The sequence below is a fragment of the Pleurodeles waltl genome, chromosome 8 (genome assembly GCF_031143425.1).
Source record: "Pleurodeles waltl isolate 20211129_DDA chromosome 8, aPleWal1.hap1.20221129, whole genome shotgun sequence".
In the NCBI taxonomy this organism is placed as follows: domain Eukaryota; kingdom Metazoa; phylum Chordata; class Amphibia; order Caudata; family Salamandridae; genus Pleurodeles; species Pleurodeles waltl.
The window spans coordinates 1,529,460,345-1,529,474,577 of record NC_090447.1 but is presented as its reverse complement, the minus strand read 5'-3'; the positions used below and the strand labels follow the sequence as shown (position 1 = coordinate 1,529,474,577).

The following is a 14,233-nucleotide window of genomic DNA, read 5'->3' as shown; positions in this document are numbered from 1 at the left end:
CCCAAAACTACCCTGGTGTGTGTTGAGAGCTGGATGTGACCCAACCCTAACCTTTAACCTCAATCCTAACTTGGTATATGGTGAAAGCTGGTCGTAACCTTAGCTGTACCTAAACCCTAATGCTAACATTGAGTGTTAAGAGCAGGACCTAATCTTAACCATAACCGTAAAACTAATTTGGTGTATACTTGAAGCTACCCTAACCTGAGTCCTAACCATAACCTTTAATCCCAATGCTGATGTGAGATATAGTCAGAGTTGGGCCTAAACGCAGTCCTATCTAACCATAATCCCAAAGCTAATTTGATAGTTGGTGAGAGCTGAGAGTGGCGTCAGCCCTAGCCATAACCACAGCCCTGACGTTGTGCATGGTGAAAGCTAGGCCTAACGTCAGTTCTAATCATAACCTTTAAACCCAACACTAAAATAGTGCAAAGTGAGAGCTGGGTGTAACCCCAACCTAAGCATAACCTCTAAATCCAACTTTAAACTGGTGTCTGGTGAGAGCTGGGGGTGACATCAGTCCAAGCCGTAACCATAACGCTAACCCTAATGTGGTGTATAGTGCGAGCTGGACGTGACTATATAATCATAACCATAACTGTAACCTGAACACTAGCTCGGTGTACAATGAGAGCTGCACCTATCCTCTGCTCTAACCATATATGTGAACTCAAATCTACCCTGGTATATAGTGAGATCCAAGGGGGGACCGCAACCCTAATCTGGAACCCCAACCCTTACCTGGTATGTTGTGAGTGCTGGGTGTGAGCTTATTTGTAACCATAATCCCAATGCCCACACGGTGTGTGGTGAGAACTGGGCATCATCTCAAAGCTAACTTGGTAGATGGTGAGAGCTGGGAGTGACGTCAGTTTTAACGACAACCCCAACTCTAACGTAGTGTGGGGTGAGAACTGGGGGTGACTTCAGTCCTAACCGTAACCTTTAACTCCAAAGATAACTTGTTAGATGGTAAGAGCTGGGGGTGACGTCAACCCTAAAAATAGCCTTTAGCTCCAACCCTATCCTTGTGTCTGGTGAGAGCTGGGAGTGATGTCAGTCCTAACCATAATCCCAACTCTATCCTGGTGTTTGGTGAGAGATGGGAGTGACATTTGTCCCAACCATAATCCCAGCCCTAACATGGTGTCTGGTGAAAGCTAGGCCTAACCTCAGTTCTAACTCTAATGTTTAATTCCAGCACTAAAGTGGTGTAAAGTGGTAGTTGTTTGTTAGCTCAGCCCTAACTATGACCTTTAACTTCAACTCTAAGATGGTGTCTGGTGTGAGGTGGGGGTGATGTCAGTCCTAACCATAATCTCAACCTATCCTTGTGTCTGGTAAGAGCTGGGAGTAATGTCTGTCCTAACCATAATCCCAGCCCTTTCCTGGTGTCTGGTGAGCGCTGGGAGTGACTTCAGTCCTAACCATAATCCCAACCCTAACATGGTGAATGGTGAGAGCTGGGAGTGACATCAGTTCTAACCATAATCCCAACCCTAACTTGGTGTATGGTGAAAGCTAGGCCCAACCTCAGTTCTAACTGTAGCCTTAGCTGGGTGTGACCTTAACCATAACCTTTAACTCTAACTCTAAACTTGTGTCTTGTGAGAGCTGGGGGTGGTGTCTGCCTAAATCGTTGCCCTAACTCTAATGTGGTGTATAGTAATGGCTGGTGTGACCTTCAGGAAAACATAGCCCTAAATCTAGCTTGGTGTGGGCAGGGGGTGATGTTAGACCTAACCATACGTTTTAACCAGGGCACTAAACTCCCTTACTCAGCGGTGTGGGTAGACAGTGATCTATTGTATCATCAGCACCACCATGCCTATGCGTGGTAGGGCAGTGAAGATGGGTGGGTGCAGCTCAGGGAAGCTTGACGTCATGTGATCTGCATACGGTGGAGTGCGGCTGGGTAGGGCTGCAGGGCTTACCTCATCTAACTAGTCTCTAACCATGTCCTACCACATCTAACCAGTGTCTAACCACCTCTCTCTTGCTTACTTACAGTGTGCGATCCAGTGTTGGGAGACAAGTGGAACGGCGAGGGTGCTATGGTGAGAACCTCCAGCATTGTACCATTTCTCTGCACATCCCAGCCTCCCTCAACCTCTGTTCCTTCAGCCTTCATCCCTGTAGCCTGGCTGCCTCCACCCTCCTTGTTTACAGCCTCAGCCCTCCCCATCTTCCTCCCCTCACATCTCTCCCTTCAGCCTCCTTCAGCAGCTTTGTGCAACCTCCCTCTCTCACTCGTATATTTCGAGTGGTTGCAACTCGTAACCTAAAGTGTCTAAGGGCTACAGACACCCACAAATGCATGTATGGTCATAGAAGTCTCTGAGGCTTTATGACACACACATACAGTGACACACCTGTGGGCTCATAGAGGTATATCAAGGACTGCAGACACATGTGTGCCCATGGGAATATCTAAGGACTGCAGACATGCACACGCTCAGAGAAATCTCTAAGGTTGTGGACACATTTGCACGTATGGGCACACACTTGCATGCTTATAGAAGTCTAAGGACTGCAGACAGACACAAACATGGTCACCCATAGAAGTGTCTGAGGCTGTAGGCTCACACATGCACACAGACACACATCCGTGCTCCTAAAAGTATATAAAAGATTGCAGACCCACATGCGTGCCCATAAACATTTCTAAGGGCTGCAGACACGTGGCCGCTTATAGAAGTCGCTAAGGGCTGCAGGCATAAACACACACATACAAGGACATGTGTGTGCCCATAGAAGTATATAAAGGACTGCAGACACACATATGTGCCCATAAAGAATCTGAAGACTGCAGACACACACTCATAAACTCTGAAGTCTCTCCCTGTAGAGACACCCCCCCCCCCCCCCCCCCCCCCAAGGGCACACACTTGCATGCTCATAGAAGTCTATCAGGACTACAGACAGACACAAACACAGAAACCCACAGATGTCTCTGAGACTGTAGACGCGCACATACAAAGATACACAGGTGCATGCTCTTAGAAGTGTCTAAAGTACTGCAGACACTCCTAGAAGTCTCTTTCCAAGGTTGTAGATACACACACACATTCAGTCACAGGGATACATGTGCATGATCACAGAAGTATCTAAGATACTGCAGACACACACTTGCTTATAGAAGTCTCTAAGGGTTGTAGACATGTGTTCAAGAACAGGTATCCATGTGCTCTTAGAAGTGTCTAATGGACTGGAGACACCAACACGTGACATAGAAGTCTCTAAGGGATGCAGACACAATTTCATAGAAGTCCTTGAGGCTGTAGACACACATGCATGCCCTTAGAAGTCTCTAAGGATTGGAGTCAGGTACACAGGTATGCTCATAGATGTCTCCGAGGTATGTAGACACACAGACACACACATGTGTGCTCATAGAAGTATGTAAAGGACTATAGACACACATGCATGCCCTGGGAAGTGTGTAAGGGCCAGAGTCAGGCTCACAGGTATGTTCATAGATGTCTCCGAGGGCTGTAGACACACACAGGCACACATGTGTGTGCTCATAGAAGTATGTGAAAGCCTGAAGATACACATGCCTGCCCTTAGAAGACTCAAAGGGCTGCAGACACACTCTCATAGAAGTCCTTGAGGCTGTAGACACACAAACACACTTGTGCATGCTCTAAAAAAGTATCTTAAGAATAGCAGACTGTCATACATGCCCATAGAAGTCTCTAGTAGTTGTAAACACATACACACAGATGCACACACACGTGCTCATGGAAGTATCTAATGGACTGCAAACACGCATGCCCTTAGAATTCTCTAAGGGGTACAAACAGACCCACTTGTAGGCTCATATACATCTCTAAGGGCTGTAGACAGACACAGAAACATGTATGTGCTCATAGAAGTATGTAAAGTATTGTAGACACGCATGCCTGCTGGAGCCAGGCTCACACGTATGCTCATAGAAGTCTCTAAGGGTTGTAGACACACACAGACACCCGTGTGCTCATAGAAGTATGTAAAGGACTGAAGACACACATGCATGCCCTTAGAAGTCTCTAAGGGTTGGAGTCAAGCATACAGGTATGCTCATAGATGTCTCCGAGGGCTGTAGACACACACAGGCACACATGTGTGTGCACATAGATATATGTAAAGGACTGAAGACACACATGCATGCCCTTAGAAATCTCAAAGGGCCAGAGTCAGGCTCACAGGTATGTTCATAGATGTCTCCGAGGGCTGTAGACACATAATGACACACATGTTTGCTCATAGAAGTATGTAAAGGACTGTACACATGTATACATGGCCGTGGAAGTCTCTAACGGCTGGAGACAGCCTCACAGGTATGTTCATAGACGTCTCCAGGGGCTGTAGACACACAATGACACACACACATGTGCTCATAGAAGTATGTAAAGGACTGTAGACACATATGGATGCCCTTAGAAGTCTCTAAGGGCTGGAATCAGTCTCTCAGGTGAGCTCACAAATGTCTCCGAGGGCTGTAGACATACGTATACACACACACATGTGTGCTCATAGAAGTATGTAAAGGACTGAAGACACACTTGCATACCATTAAAAGTCTCTCATGGCTGGAATCAGGTTTACAGATATGTTCACAGATGTCTCCGAGGGCTGTAGACACACGGTGACACACGCATATGTATGTGCTCACAGAAGTATGTAAAGGACTGTAGACATGCATGCATGCCTTTAGAAGTCTCTAACGGCTGGAGTCAGGCTCGGAGGTATGCTCATAGATGTCTCCCAGGGCTGCCGACACACAATGACACACACGTTTGTGCTCATAGAAGTATGTAAAGGATTGTAGACATGTATGCCTGCTGGAGTCAGGCTCACAGGTATGGTCATAGTATGTATACACACACACACACACGTGTGTTTATAGAAGCATGTAAAGGACTGAAGACACACAGGCATACTCTTAAAAGTCTCTCAGGGCTGGAATCAGGTTTACAGGTATGTTCACAGATGTCTCTGAGGGCTGTAGGCACACAGTGACACACACATATGTATGTGCTCACAGAAGTGTGTAAATGACTGAAGACACACATGCATGCCCTTAGAAGTCTCTAAGGGTTGGAGTCAGACTCACGGGTATGCTCATAGATGTCTCTGAGGTATGTAGACACACAGTCACACACACGTGTGCTCATAGAAGTATGTAAAGGACTGAAGATACACATGCCTGCCCTTAGAAGTCTCTAAGGGTTGGAGTCAGGCACACAGGTATGTTCACAGATGTCTCCGAGGGCTGTAGACACACAGTGACACACACACATATGTATGTGCTCACAGAAGTGTGTAAAGGACTGTAGACACTCATGCATGCCCTTAGAAGTCTCTAAGGGTTGGAGTCAGACTCACGGGTATGCTCATAGATGTCTCTGAGTTATGTAGACACACAGTCACACACACGTGTGTTCATAGAAGTATGTAAAGGACTGAAGATACACATGCCTGCCCTTAGAAGTCTCTAAGGGTTGGAGTCAGGCACACAGGTATGCTCATAGATGTCACCGAGGGCTTGTAAACACACACATACACACACACACACACACGTGTGCTCATAGAAGTATGTAAAGGACCATAAACCCACATGCATGCCTTTGGAAGTCTCTAAAAACTGGAGTCAGGCTCACAGGTATGCTCATAGAGGTCTCTAAGGTCTATAGACACACAGACACACGTGTGTTCCCAGAGAGGTACCCAAGGCACTGGCGAGGCATACACAGCCCATAGAAGTACAGACTCATAGGATTCTCTGAGGGTTGCACACACTGATAGTGGACTTGGCCTTGTGTTTCATTTGCTTTCCTCTACTCTTTCTTCCAGTATGTTCCAGAGGATCTGTTCCCCGTCTACAAGGAGATAGTGGTTCCAATCGCAGACATCATCACCCCCAACCAGTTTGAGGCTGAGTAAGTCTTTAGCATTACAGTGAGAGCGGGTGAGTCCAGCTCAGTAAGTGTTTAATATCACAGTGAGAGCGGGTGAGTGCAGCTCAGTAAGTGTTTAATATCATAGTGAGAGTGGGTGAGTCCAGCTCAGTAAGTGTTTAATATCACAGTGAGAGTGGGTGAGTCCAGCTCAGTAAGTGTTTAATATCACAGTGAGAGTGGGTGAGTGCAGCTCACTAAGTGTTTAATATCACAGCGAGAGTGGGTGAGTGCAGCTCAGTAAGTGTTTAATATCACGGTGAATGCCGGTGAGTCCAGCTCAGTAAGTGTTTAATATCACAGTGAGAGCGGGTGAGTGCAGCTCAGTAAGTGTTTAATATCACAGCGAGAGTGAGTGAGTCCAGCTCAGTAAGTGTTTAATATCACAGTGAGAGCGGGTGAGTGCAGCTCAGTAAGTGTTTAATATCACAGTGAGAGTGGGTGAGTGCAGCTCAGTAAGTGTTTAATATCACAGCGAGAGCGGGTGAGTCCAGCTCAGTAAGTGTTTAATATCACAGTGAGAGTGGGTGAGTGCAGCTCAGTAAGTGTTTAATATCACAGCGAGAGCGGGTGAGTCCAGCTGAGTAAGTGTTTAATATCACAGTGAGAGCGGGTGAGTGCAGCTCAGTAAGTGTTTAATATCACAGTGAGAGTGGGTGAGTGCAGCTCACTAAGTGTTTAATATCACAGCGAGAGTGGGTGAGTGCAGCTCAGTAAGTGTTTAATATCACGGTGAATGCCGGTGAGTCCAGCTCAGTAAGTGTTTAATATCACAGTGAGAGCGGGTGAGTGCAGCTCAGTAAGTGTTTAATATCACAGTGAGAGCGGGTGAGTGCAGCTCAGTAAGTGTTTAATATCACAGCGAGAGTGAGTGAGTCCAGCTCAGTAAGTGTTTAATATCACAGCGAGAGCGGGTGAGTGCAGCTCAGTAAGTGTTTAATATCACAGTGAGAGTGGGTGAGTGCAGCTCAGTAAGTGTTTAATATCACAGCGAGAGCGGGTGAGTCCAGCTGAGTAAGTGTTTAATATCACAGTGAGAGCGGGTGAGTGCAGCTCAGTAAGTGTTTAATATCACAGTGAGAGCGGGTGAGTGCAGCTCAGTAAGTGTTTAATATCACAGTGAGAGTGGGTGAGTGCAGCTCAGTAAGTGTTTAATATCACAGTGAGAGTGGGTGAGTCCAGCTCAGTAAGTGTTTAATATCACAGTGAGAGCGGGTGAGTGCAGCTCAGTAAGTGTTTAATATCACAGTGAGAGTGGGTGAGTGCAGCTCAGTAAGTGTTTAATATCACAGCGAGAGCAGGTGAGTCCAGCTCAGTAAGTGTTTAATATCACAGTGAGAGCGGGTGAGTGCAGCTCAGTAAGTGTTTAATATCACAGTGGGAGTGGGTGAGTGCAGCTCAGTAAGTGTTTAATATCACAGCGAGAGTGGGTGAGTCAAGCTCAGTAAGTGTTTAATATCACAGCGAGAGTGGGTGAGTGCAGCTCAGTAAGTGTTTAATATCACAGTGAATGCGGGTGAGTCCAGCTCAGTAAGTGTTTAATATCACAGTGAGAGTGGGTGAGTCCAGCTCAGTAAGTGTTTAATATCACAGTGAGAATGGGTGAGTCCAGCTCAGTAAGTGTTTAATATCACAGCACGAGTGGGTGAGTCCATCTCAGTAAGTGTTTAATATCACAGTGAGAGTGGATGAGTCCAGTTCAGTAAGTGTTTAATATCTCAGTGAGAGTGGGTGAGTGCAGCTCAGTAAGTGTTTAATATCACAGTGAATGCGAGTGAGTCCAGCTCAGTAAGTGTTTAATATCACAGTGAGAGTGGGTGAGTGTAGCTCAGTAAGTGTTTAATATCACGGTGAATGCCGGTGAGTCCAGCTCAGTAAGTGTTTAATATCACAGTGAGAGTGGGTGAGTCCAGCTCAGTAAGTGTTTAATATCACAGTGAGAGCGGGTGAGTGCAGCTCAGTAAGTGTTTAATATCTCAGTGAGAGTGGGTGAGTCCAGCTTAGTAAGTGTTTAATATCACAGTGAGAGTGGATGAGTCCAGTTCATTAAGTGTTTAATATCTCAGTGAGAGTGGGTGAGTGCAGCTCAGTAAGTGTTTAATATCACAGTGAGAGCGGGTGAGTGCAGCTCAGTAAGTGTTTAATATCACAGTGAGAGCCGGTGAGTCCAGCTCAGTAAGTGTTTAATATCACAGTGAATGCGAGTGAGTCCAGCTCTGTAAGTGTTCAATATCACAGCAAGAGTGGGTGAGTGTAGCTCAGTAAGTGTTTAATATCTCAGTGAGAGTGGGTGAGTTAAGCTCAGTAAGTGTTTAATATCACAGTGAGAGTGGGTGAGTTAAGCTCAGTAAGTGTTTAATATCACAGTGAGAGTGGGTGAGTGCAGCTCAGTAAGTGTTTAATATTACAGCGAGAGTGGGTGAGTCCAGCTCAGTAAGTGTTTAATATCTCAGTGAGAGTGGGTGAGTGCAGCTCAGTAAGTGTTTAATATCACAGTGAGAGTGGGTGAGTGCAGCTCAGTAAGTATTTAATATCACAGTGAGAGTGGGTGAGTGCAGATCAGTAAGTGTTTAATATCACAGTGAGAGTGGGTGAGTGCAGATCAATAAGTGTTTAATATCACAGTGAGAGTGGGTGAGTGCAGCTCAGTAAGTGTTTAATATCTCAGTGAGAGTGGGTGAGTTAAGCTCAGTAAGTGTTTAATATCACAGTGAGAGTGGGTGAGTTAAGCTCAGTAAGTGTTTAATATCACAGTGAGAGTGGGTGAGTGCAGCTCAGTAAGTGTTTAATATTACAGCGAGAGTGGGTGAGTCCAGCTCAGTAAGTGTTTAATATCTCAGTGAGAGTGGGTGAGTGCAGCTCAGTAAGTGTTTAATATCACAGTGAGAGTGGGTGAGTGCAGCTCAGTAAGTGTTTAATATCACAGTGAGAGTGGGTGAGTGCAGATCAGTAAGTGTTTAATATCACAGTGAGAATGGGTGAGTCCAGCTCAGTAAGTGTTTCATATCACAGTGAGAACGGGTGAGTGCAGCTCAGTAAGTGTTTAATATCTCAGTGAGAGTGGGTGAGTGCAGATCAGTAAGTGTTTAATATCTCAGTGAAAGCGGGTGAGTCCAGCTCAGTAAGTGTTTCATATCACAGTGAGAACGGGTGAGTGCAGCTCAGTAAGTGTTTAATATCTCAGTGAAAGCGGGTGAGTCCAGCTGTACAGTTTGCTGATTGTGAACAGGACACACTCATGGCTTGCTGTGCCCTGATTGAGCTTCCACAGCAGGGAGCAGGGTCACGGTGAGCGCAGTTTGACCTCCACCGAGGCTCAGTGCTGACCATAAAACCGGTCTCCACGTGCCTGGCAAGGCCTGTGGGGGCTGGGTGATTGTGTGGCACAGCATCCACTGTTATGACATCATTGTGACGTCATTGCACATTTGTCATTAGTAAAACTTCACGCACAGTGATATTGTTCTTTAGAATGTGCTTTTCCATTAGGTCATTGACCTAGGTATATATTGTTTTCAGTGTACAAATAGGTGTAGGCTGTGTAAGGGATAAAATACAGAGCACATGCTAAATGCGTACTCTTGCCCAGCCCTAGCCCTATAGCTAGCCCTAACCCTAGTTGCAGCCCTAACCTTAACCATTTCCATAAACCTAATTGTAGACCTGACACTAAGTAAAGTTGTATTGCAGAATTAATTAAAGTCATTGCAAACATTTAAAACCAGTTTATAGGAACATTCAACGCCTGACAAACCAAGCACAGGCTGACAAACAGCACCAAAGAGATGAATGGACCTCTTCACAATAAATCACTGTTACTCAAGGTAGTTCATTCCCTTAGCAACAATGATGTCTTACAGAAGGGCTGGCAGACGGTTGCAGCCCAAGGCTTTACAGAGTAGGCTGACAATAGCCTAGTCTTCATCTTAACCCTTCCTTGAGCCTCTATGTAGCCCAAACTGTACCCCTGACCCGGGGCTAACTGTAGACCCTAACTCTTACGTAACGCTTACCTTATGACTTACCTGATGATGTAGGTGCAAGCAATATTGTGACTCCTAACATATTTGTCCTTACTCTATAATGCTGACATTATTATTTTAGCACAACAGTTTGCACACAATATTGTGGTTATGCAACTTGGGCGATCTGCCTCTCTGCAACCATCAGCTCTACAGAGTGGCTGTCACGAGCCAGTGCTTTACAAAACGATGAAATGAAATAGTAAGCACAGCTGTTCCTACTCAGAAGACGCTCAAGGCTTCTTGAAGTCTCCAGGGCTCTCCCTTTCGGTAGCGCTGCCTGAGCTTAGCCTGAGATGCCATAGAGGCCAGAATCATTCTAACCAGAGAAGGTTGAAGGCTTCTTGAAGTCTCCATGGCTCACAGTTTCAGTAGTGCTGTCTGAGCTTAGCGTGAGATGCAGTCGAGGCCAGAATCATTCTAATCAGAGAAGGCTGAAGGCTTCTTGAAGTCCCCTTGGCTTCTTTTTTTAGTAGCACTGGCCGAGCTCCACCTGAGATGCTGGCGAGGCCAAAATACACAAGTGCAGTGACATCCAGAACATTCAGCCTGATTCACAAAGGTAAACTTAGATCTGAAGCCTAAGTTCATACCAGAAGTCTAAGCTCAGACCAGAAGTCTAAGCTCAGACCAGAAGTCTAAGCTCAGACCAGAAGTCTAAGCTCAGACCAGAAGTCTAAGCTCAGACCAGACGTCTAAGCTCAGACCAGACGTCTAAGCTCAGACCAGACGTCTAAGCTCAGACCAGACGTCTAAGCTCAGACCAGACGTCTAAGCTCAGACCAGACGTCTAAGCTCAGACCTGACGTCTAAGCTCAGACCTGACGTCTAAGCTCAGACCTGACGTCTAAGTTCAGACCAGACGTCTAAGTTCAGACCAGAAGTCTAAGTTCAGACCTGAAGTCTTAGTTTAGGCCTGAAGTCTTAGTTTAGGCCTGAAGTCTAAATTTAGACAAGAAGTGTACATTTAGACTGGACATCTAACTTAAGACCTGAAGTCTAAGTTGAAACCTAAAGCCTGAGTTTAGGCCTGAAGTCTAACTTTAGACCTGAAGTCTGACTTTAGACCTGAAGTCTAAGTTTGGAGACTTCACGTCTAAGTTTTCCTTTGTGAATCGTGTCCGAAATGTCCAGGCAAAGAGGATTAAATAGTAGTCCAGTACATCAAGTAGCTGTAAAAGGCTTGCAGGCGACCTCCTTAAAAGTGAACTTAATTCTTAGTCAGAAAAGGTTCAAATGAAACGACTTGCCTAATTGAGCCAAGCTTCACTTTACTGTTGTACCACACAGTTCCACTCACAATCTAGGATCGTCATACAGGTCAGACAGCACTCTTATGGAAATCCACCAGGGGAACACTTGGGATTATTCAATTTGAGTCCATTCTTCTTCAGATCTTAAGTCCAGGTCCTCAGTTAGGCCAGCAGGGCTGGGTTTGTGTCAGTCAGATGGAAGTTGTGCACTTCATGTCCTTCAGTGATGAAAGACCGGCTTGGACCTTTTGGCCTGGCTCTAATGCAGTGAGTCAGACTTGGAACTGAACAGTCAGCCTCCTGCTGGCTGTTTGCTCCATGGGCTGTAGAAAGCATCGTTTCAGGGTACACCCGAGAGAAGTGGAGCCTGGTGCCTCCCCCTTCCCTAGAGAAGTATTCATCGGAGGGATAGGGTAGGCCTCCAGACACAGCATATCATCTTGGGGGAATACTTCCAGTCCTTCATCTCTGGAGAAAGGTGTACCCTACCTCTGATACATCTCAACCCCTCGGAGGGCTCTGACCTTAGGGAAATCTGACCTCTTTTTGGTGGGTGGGAGTTTGAAGTTTTCAAGAAATCACTGCTAATTGGAGCTCCAGGGTGTGTCCTAAGTAGCTACTGGGAAAAGAGCCCCTGTGCTGAGCCTACTTCCCACAAGCCTTTGCTCTCTCATGTGTTTGAGGCCTGTCTTGTAGCACCACACACGTGTGCGGTCCCACGTGTTGTGTCTACAAGACAAAGAGACAAGCTGCAGGCAGGTAGAAGAGAAGGGTGTTCTGAGGGATCATAGCTCCTTCTCTGAATATCTGTTTGTCTTCCTTGGTGTCAGATAGGGCTGTGCAAGGGTTTTTATATAACCTTTGCAAGGATCTATAGAAATATTTCCAGAGGTAGACAAGTTGTTTGCTTTCGCTTACAAATCTTGAGTTGCGAAAATTGATGATCCACATATCGATATTTAATATTAAAACATGGTTCCTCCATAGAGATAATCGCAGAAAACAGTTATTGTTCATCTCTTACAGTTCTGTATAAAAAGCCACCAAAAAGGAAACTTGTAGTGAAATAGTCTTCATTTATTTTCCAGTTTGAGTTCAATTACAGTCAAAATTATCTCCCTATTGTAAAGTTTAAAAAGATCTTTGCATGGGTCAAGGTAAAAGTGGACTCTGAATGTTATCATAGATACCCGCAAACATAGTGTTCAAACATGTAGGTCCCTTTGAGGAAAGGGCTTGTCCTGATGTCATCAGGGAAGCCATAGCATTCTTGAGCTTTAAACAGAATACCCTCTTTTACCTGAGCTAAAGATCTGCATGACTTAAAATGAAGGTTACACACTCTTGCTACTCCTTCGCTCTTGCACTGATAGATGTATTGTTAGAGATATCTCCACAGTCAGGTATGTACACCCCCAAACAGGCCAAAACGTACATAGACATCTGTGCACGCAGTAACATGCAAGGCACACAGTAATGTGCAACACACTGCTTAAGCGTCTCCCAAAGCAGTTGAGTAGTCTTAGTCAATAAAATATTCATATGCTTGTCTTAAATGTGTGTACATCTGCCTCCCAGGCACCTCTCAAGGCCATCTACGTGCTACACGCCATGCCAAAGGAGTAAAGCAATTCAGAGCGGATTACACTTATTTTAAGTGACCGCCAGTGGCTTACACTCAGGCCAACACTCAATTTAGAATAGGCTGATCACTGGTTGTCGAGGCCCAGTGTTATATATATTCACTGAAAAAACAAAGGTTACAGTGACGTTATACTTAGACTCACATTTTAAACGTACAAAAGCATAGAAATTCACCTGTTATAATTAGTTACCTCATGTAACTTTAACTCGTGCCCTAAGGTAACTATAATTCGCGCCCCCACCATGCAGTTTTTTCATAAAACATTTCACTGCAAATATTACATTGATATGATGAATGAGGTTATCAAAGATGTCATGTGTGCTGTAATTTCTGGGTTAATTAACAGTGCCTGGCGAGGGCGCAAGTTATAGTTACCTTAGGGCACAAGTCATAGTTACTTGAGGTAACTCTAACTATAATTGGTGAACTTCTATGGTTTTGTACGTTTAAAATGTGAGCCAACCCAAACTTGCACCATGCACAGCCTTCACCCATGTACAGCAAAGGTTGCCTGCAAGACCTGGCCCGCAGCTAGACCCTGCGGCCAACCCCGCTAGCCACCCAACCCCATGCTGTGCACAGCCCTTTGACCGTGCACGGCAGGAGTCGGCCATGGCCTCTCTTTATGTGGGAATAGGTGTGAGAGGCTGTTTCTGGAGGTGAGTGGCTGTGAGAGTGTCTGGGTGTGAGAGTGCGTACATCAGTGTTTTAGTGGGTGCATCAGTGTGTGAGCAGGTCTGAGTGGGTGAATGAGGGTGTCAGTGGGTCTGTGAGTGGGTGTGTGAGAGTCTCAGTAAGTCTGTGAGTGGGTGTGTGAGGCTCTGAGTGGGGCTGTGAGTGGGTGTACAAGGGTCTGAGTGGGTCTGTGAGCGGGTGCGTAAGTGTCTGAGTTGGTCTGTAAGTGGGTGCATAAGCTTTAAATCTGCAGCCAAGCCACAGCAGACAGCTGTGTCTTGGGGGCGGGCACCCTGGGACATAGCAGGAGCCAGCCCTGGGGTGTGGTGGTCCCCAGGGCATTAGTGGTTCCTCGAGGGGGACCGTGCAACCCCCTCCAATGTAGGCATAGCCCCGGGAGGTGCTGATCCCTAGGGCTAATGGGTATCTGACATTATTTAGTATTTGCCCGGGGAGTTGGAGATCCCCAGGTCTGGGGGGGGGGGGGGGGGGGGGGGGGAGTACTGCAGGGCATACCCGCGGAGAGGTGGTGGTCCCCAGGGCTAATGGGGGGCCAACATAATTTAGCATGTGCCCGGGTAGGTGGAGCTCCCCGGGGATGTGGGGGAGGCCTCCTCCACATATTAAAAGCATTTTTATTCCAGGGGGTGGTGGTCCCTGGGGAATCATTTAAAAACAAGCGAGGGAGCCCGT

General features: G+C 46.2%; 1 protein-coding gene across 2 annotated transcripts in view; it reads left to right on the top strand.

Moving 5' to 3' along the window:
• The window catches only part of PDXK (pyridoxal kinase), a 244,282-nt gene that overhangs the window by 188,038 nt on the left and 42,011 nt on the right, over nt 1–14,233 (top strand). For both annotated transcript variants that reach the window (XM_069202944.1, XM_069202943.1), the window contains exons 6-7: nt 2,014–2,060; nt 5,842–5,927. In XM_069202944.1, coding sequence (XP_069059045.1) covers nt 2,014–2,060; nt 5,842–5,927 — 133 coding nt within the window. The remainder of the gene's footprint in view (nt 1–2,013; nt 2,061–5,841; nt 5,928–14,233) is intronic.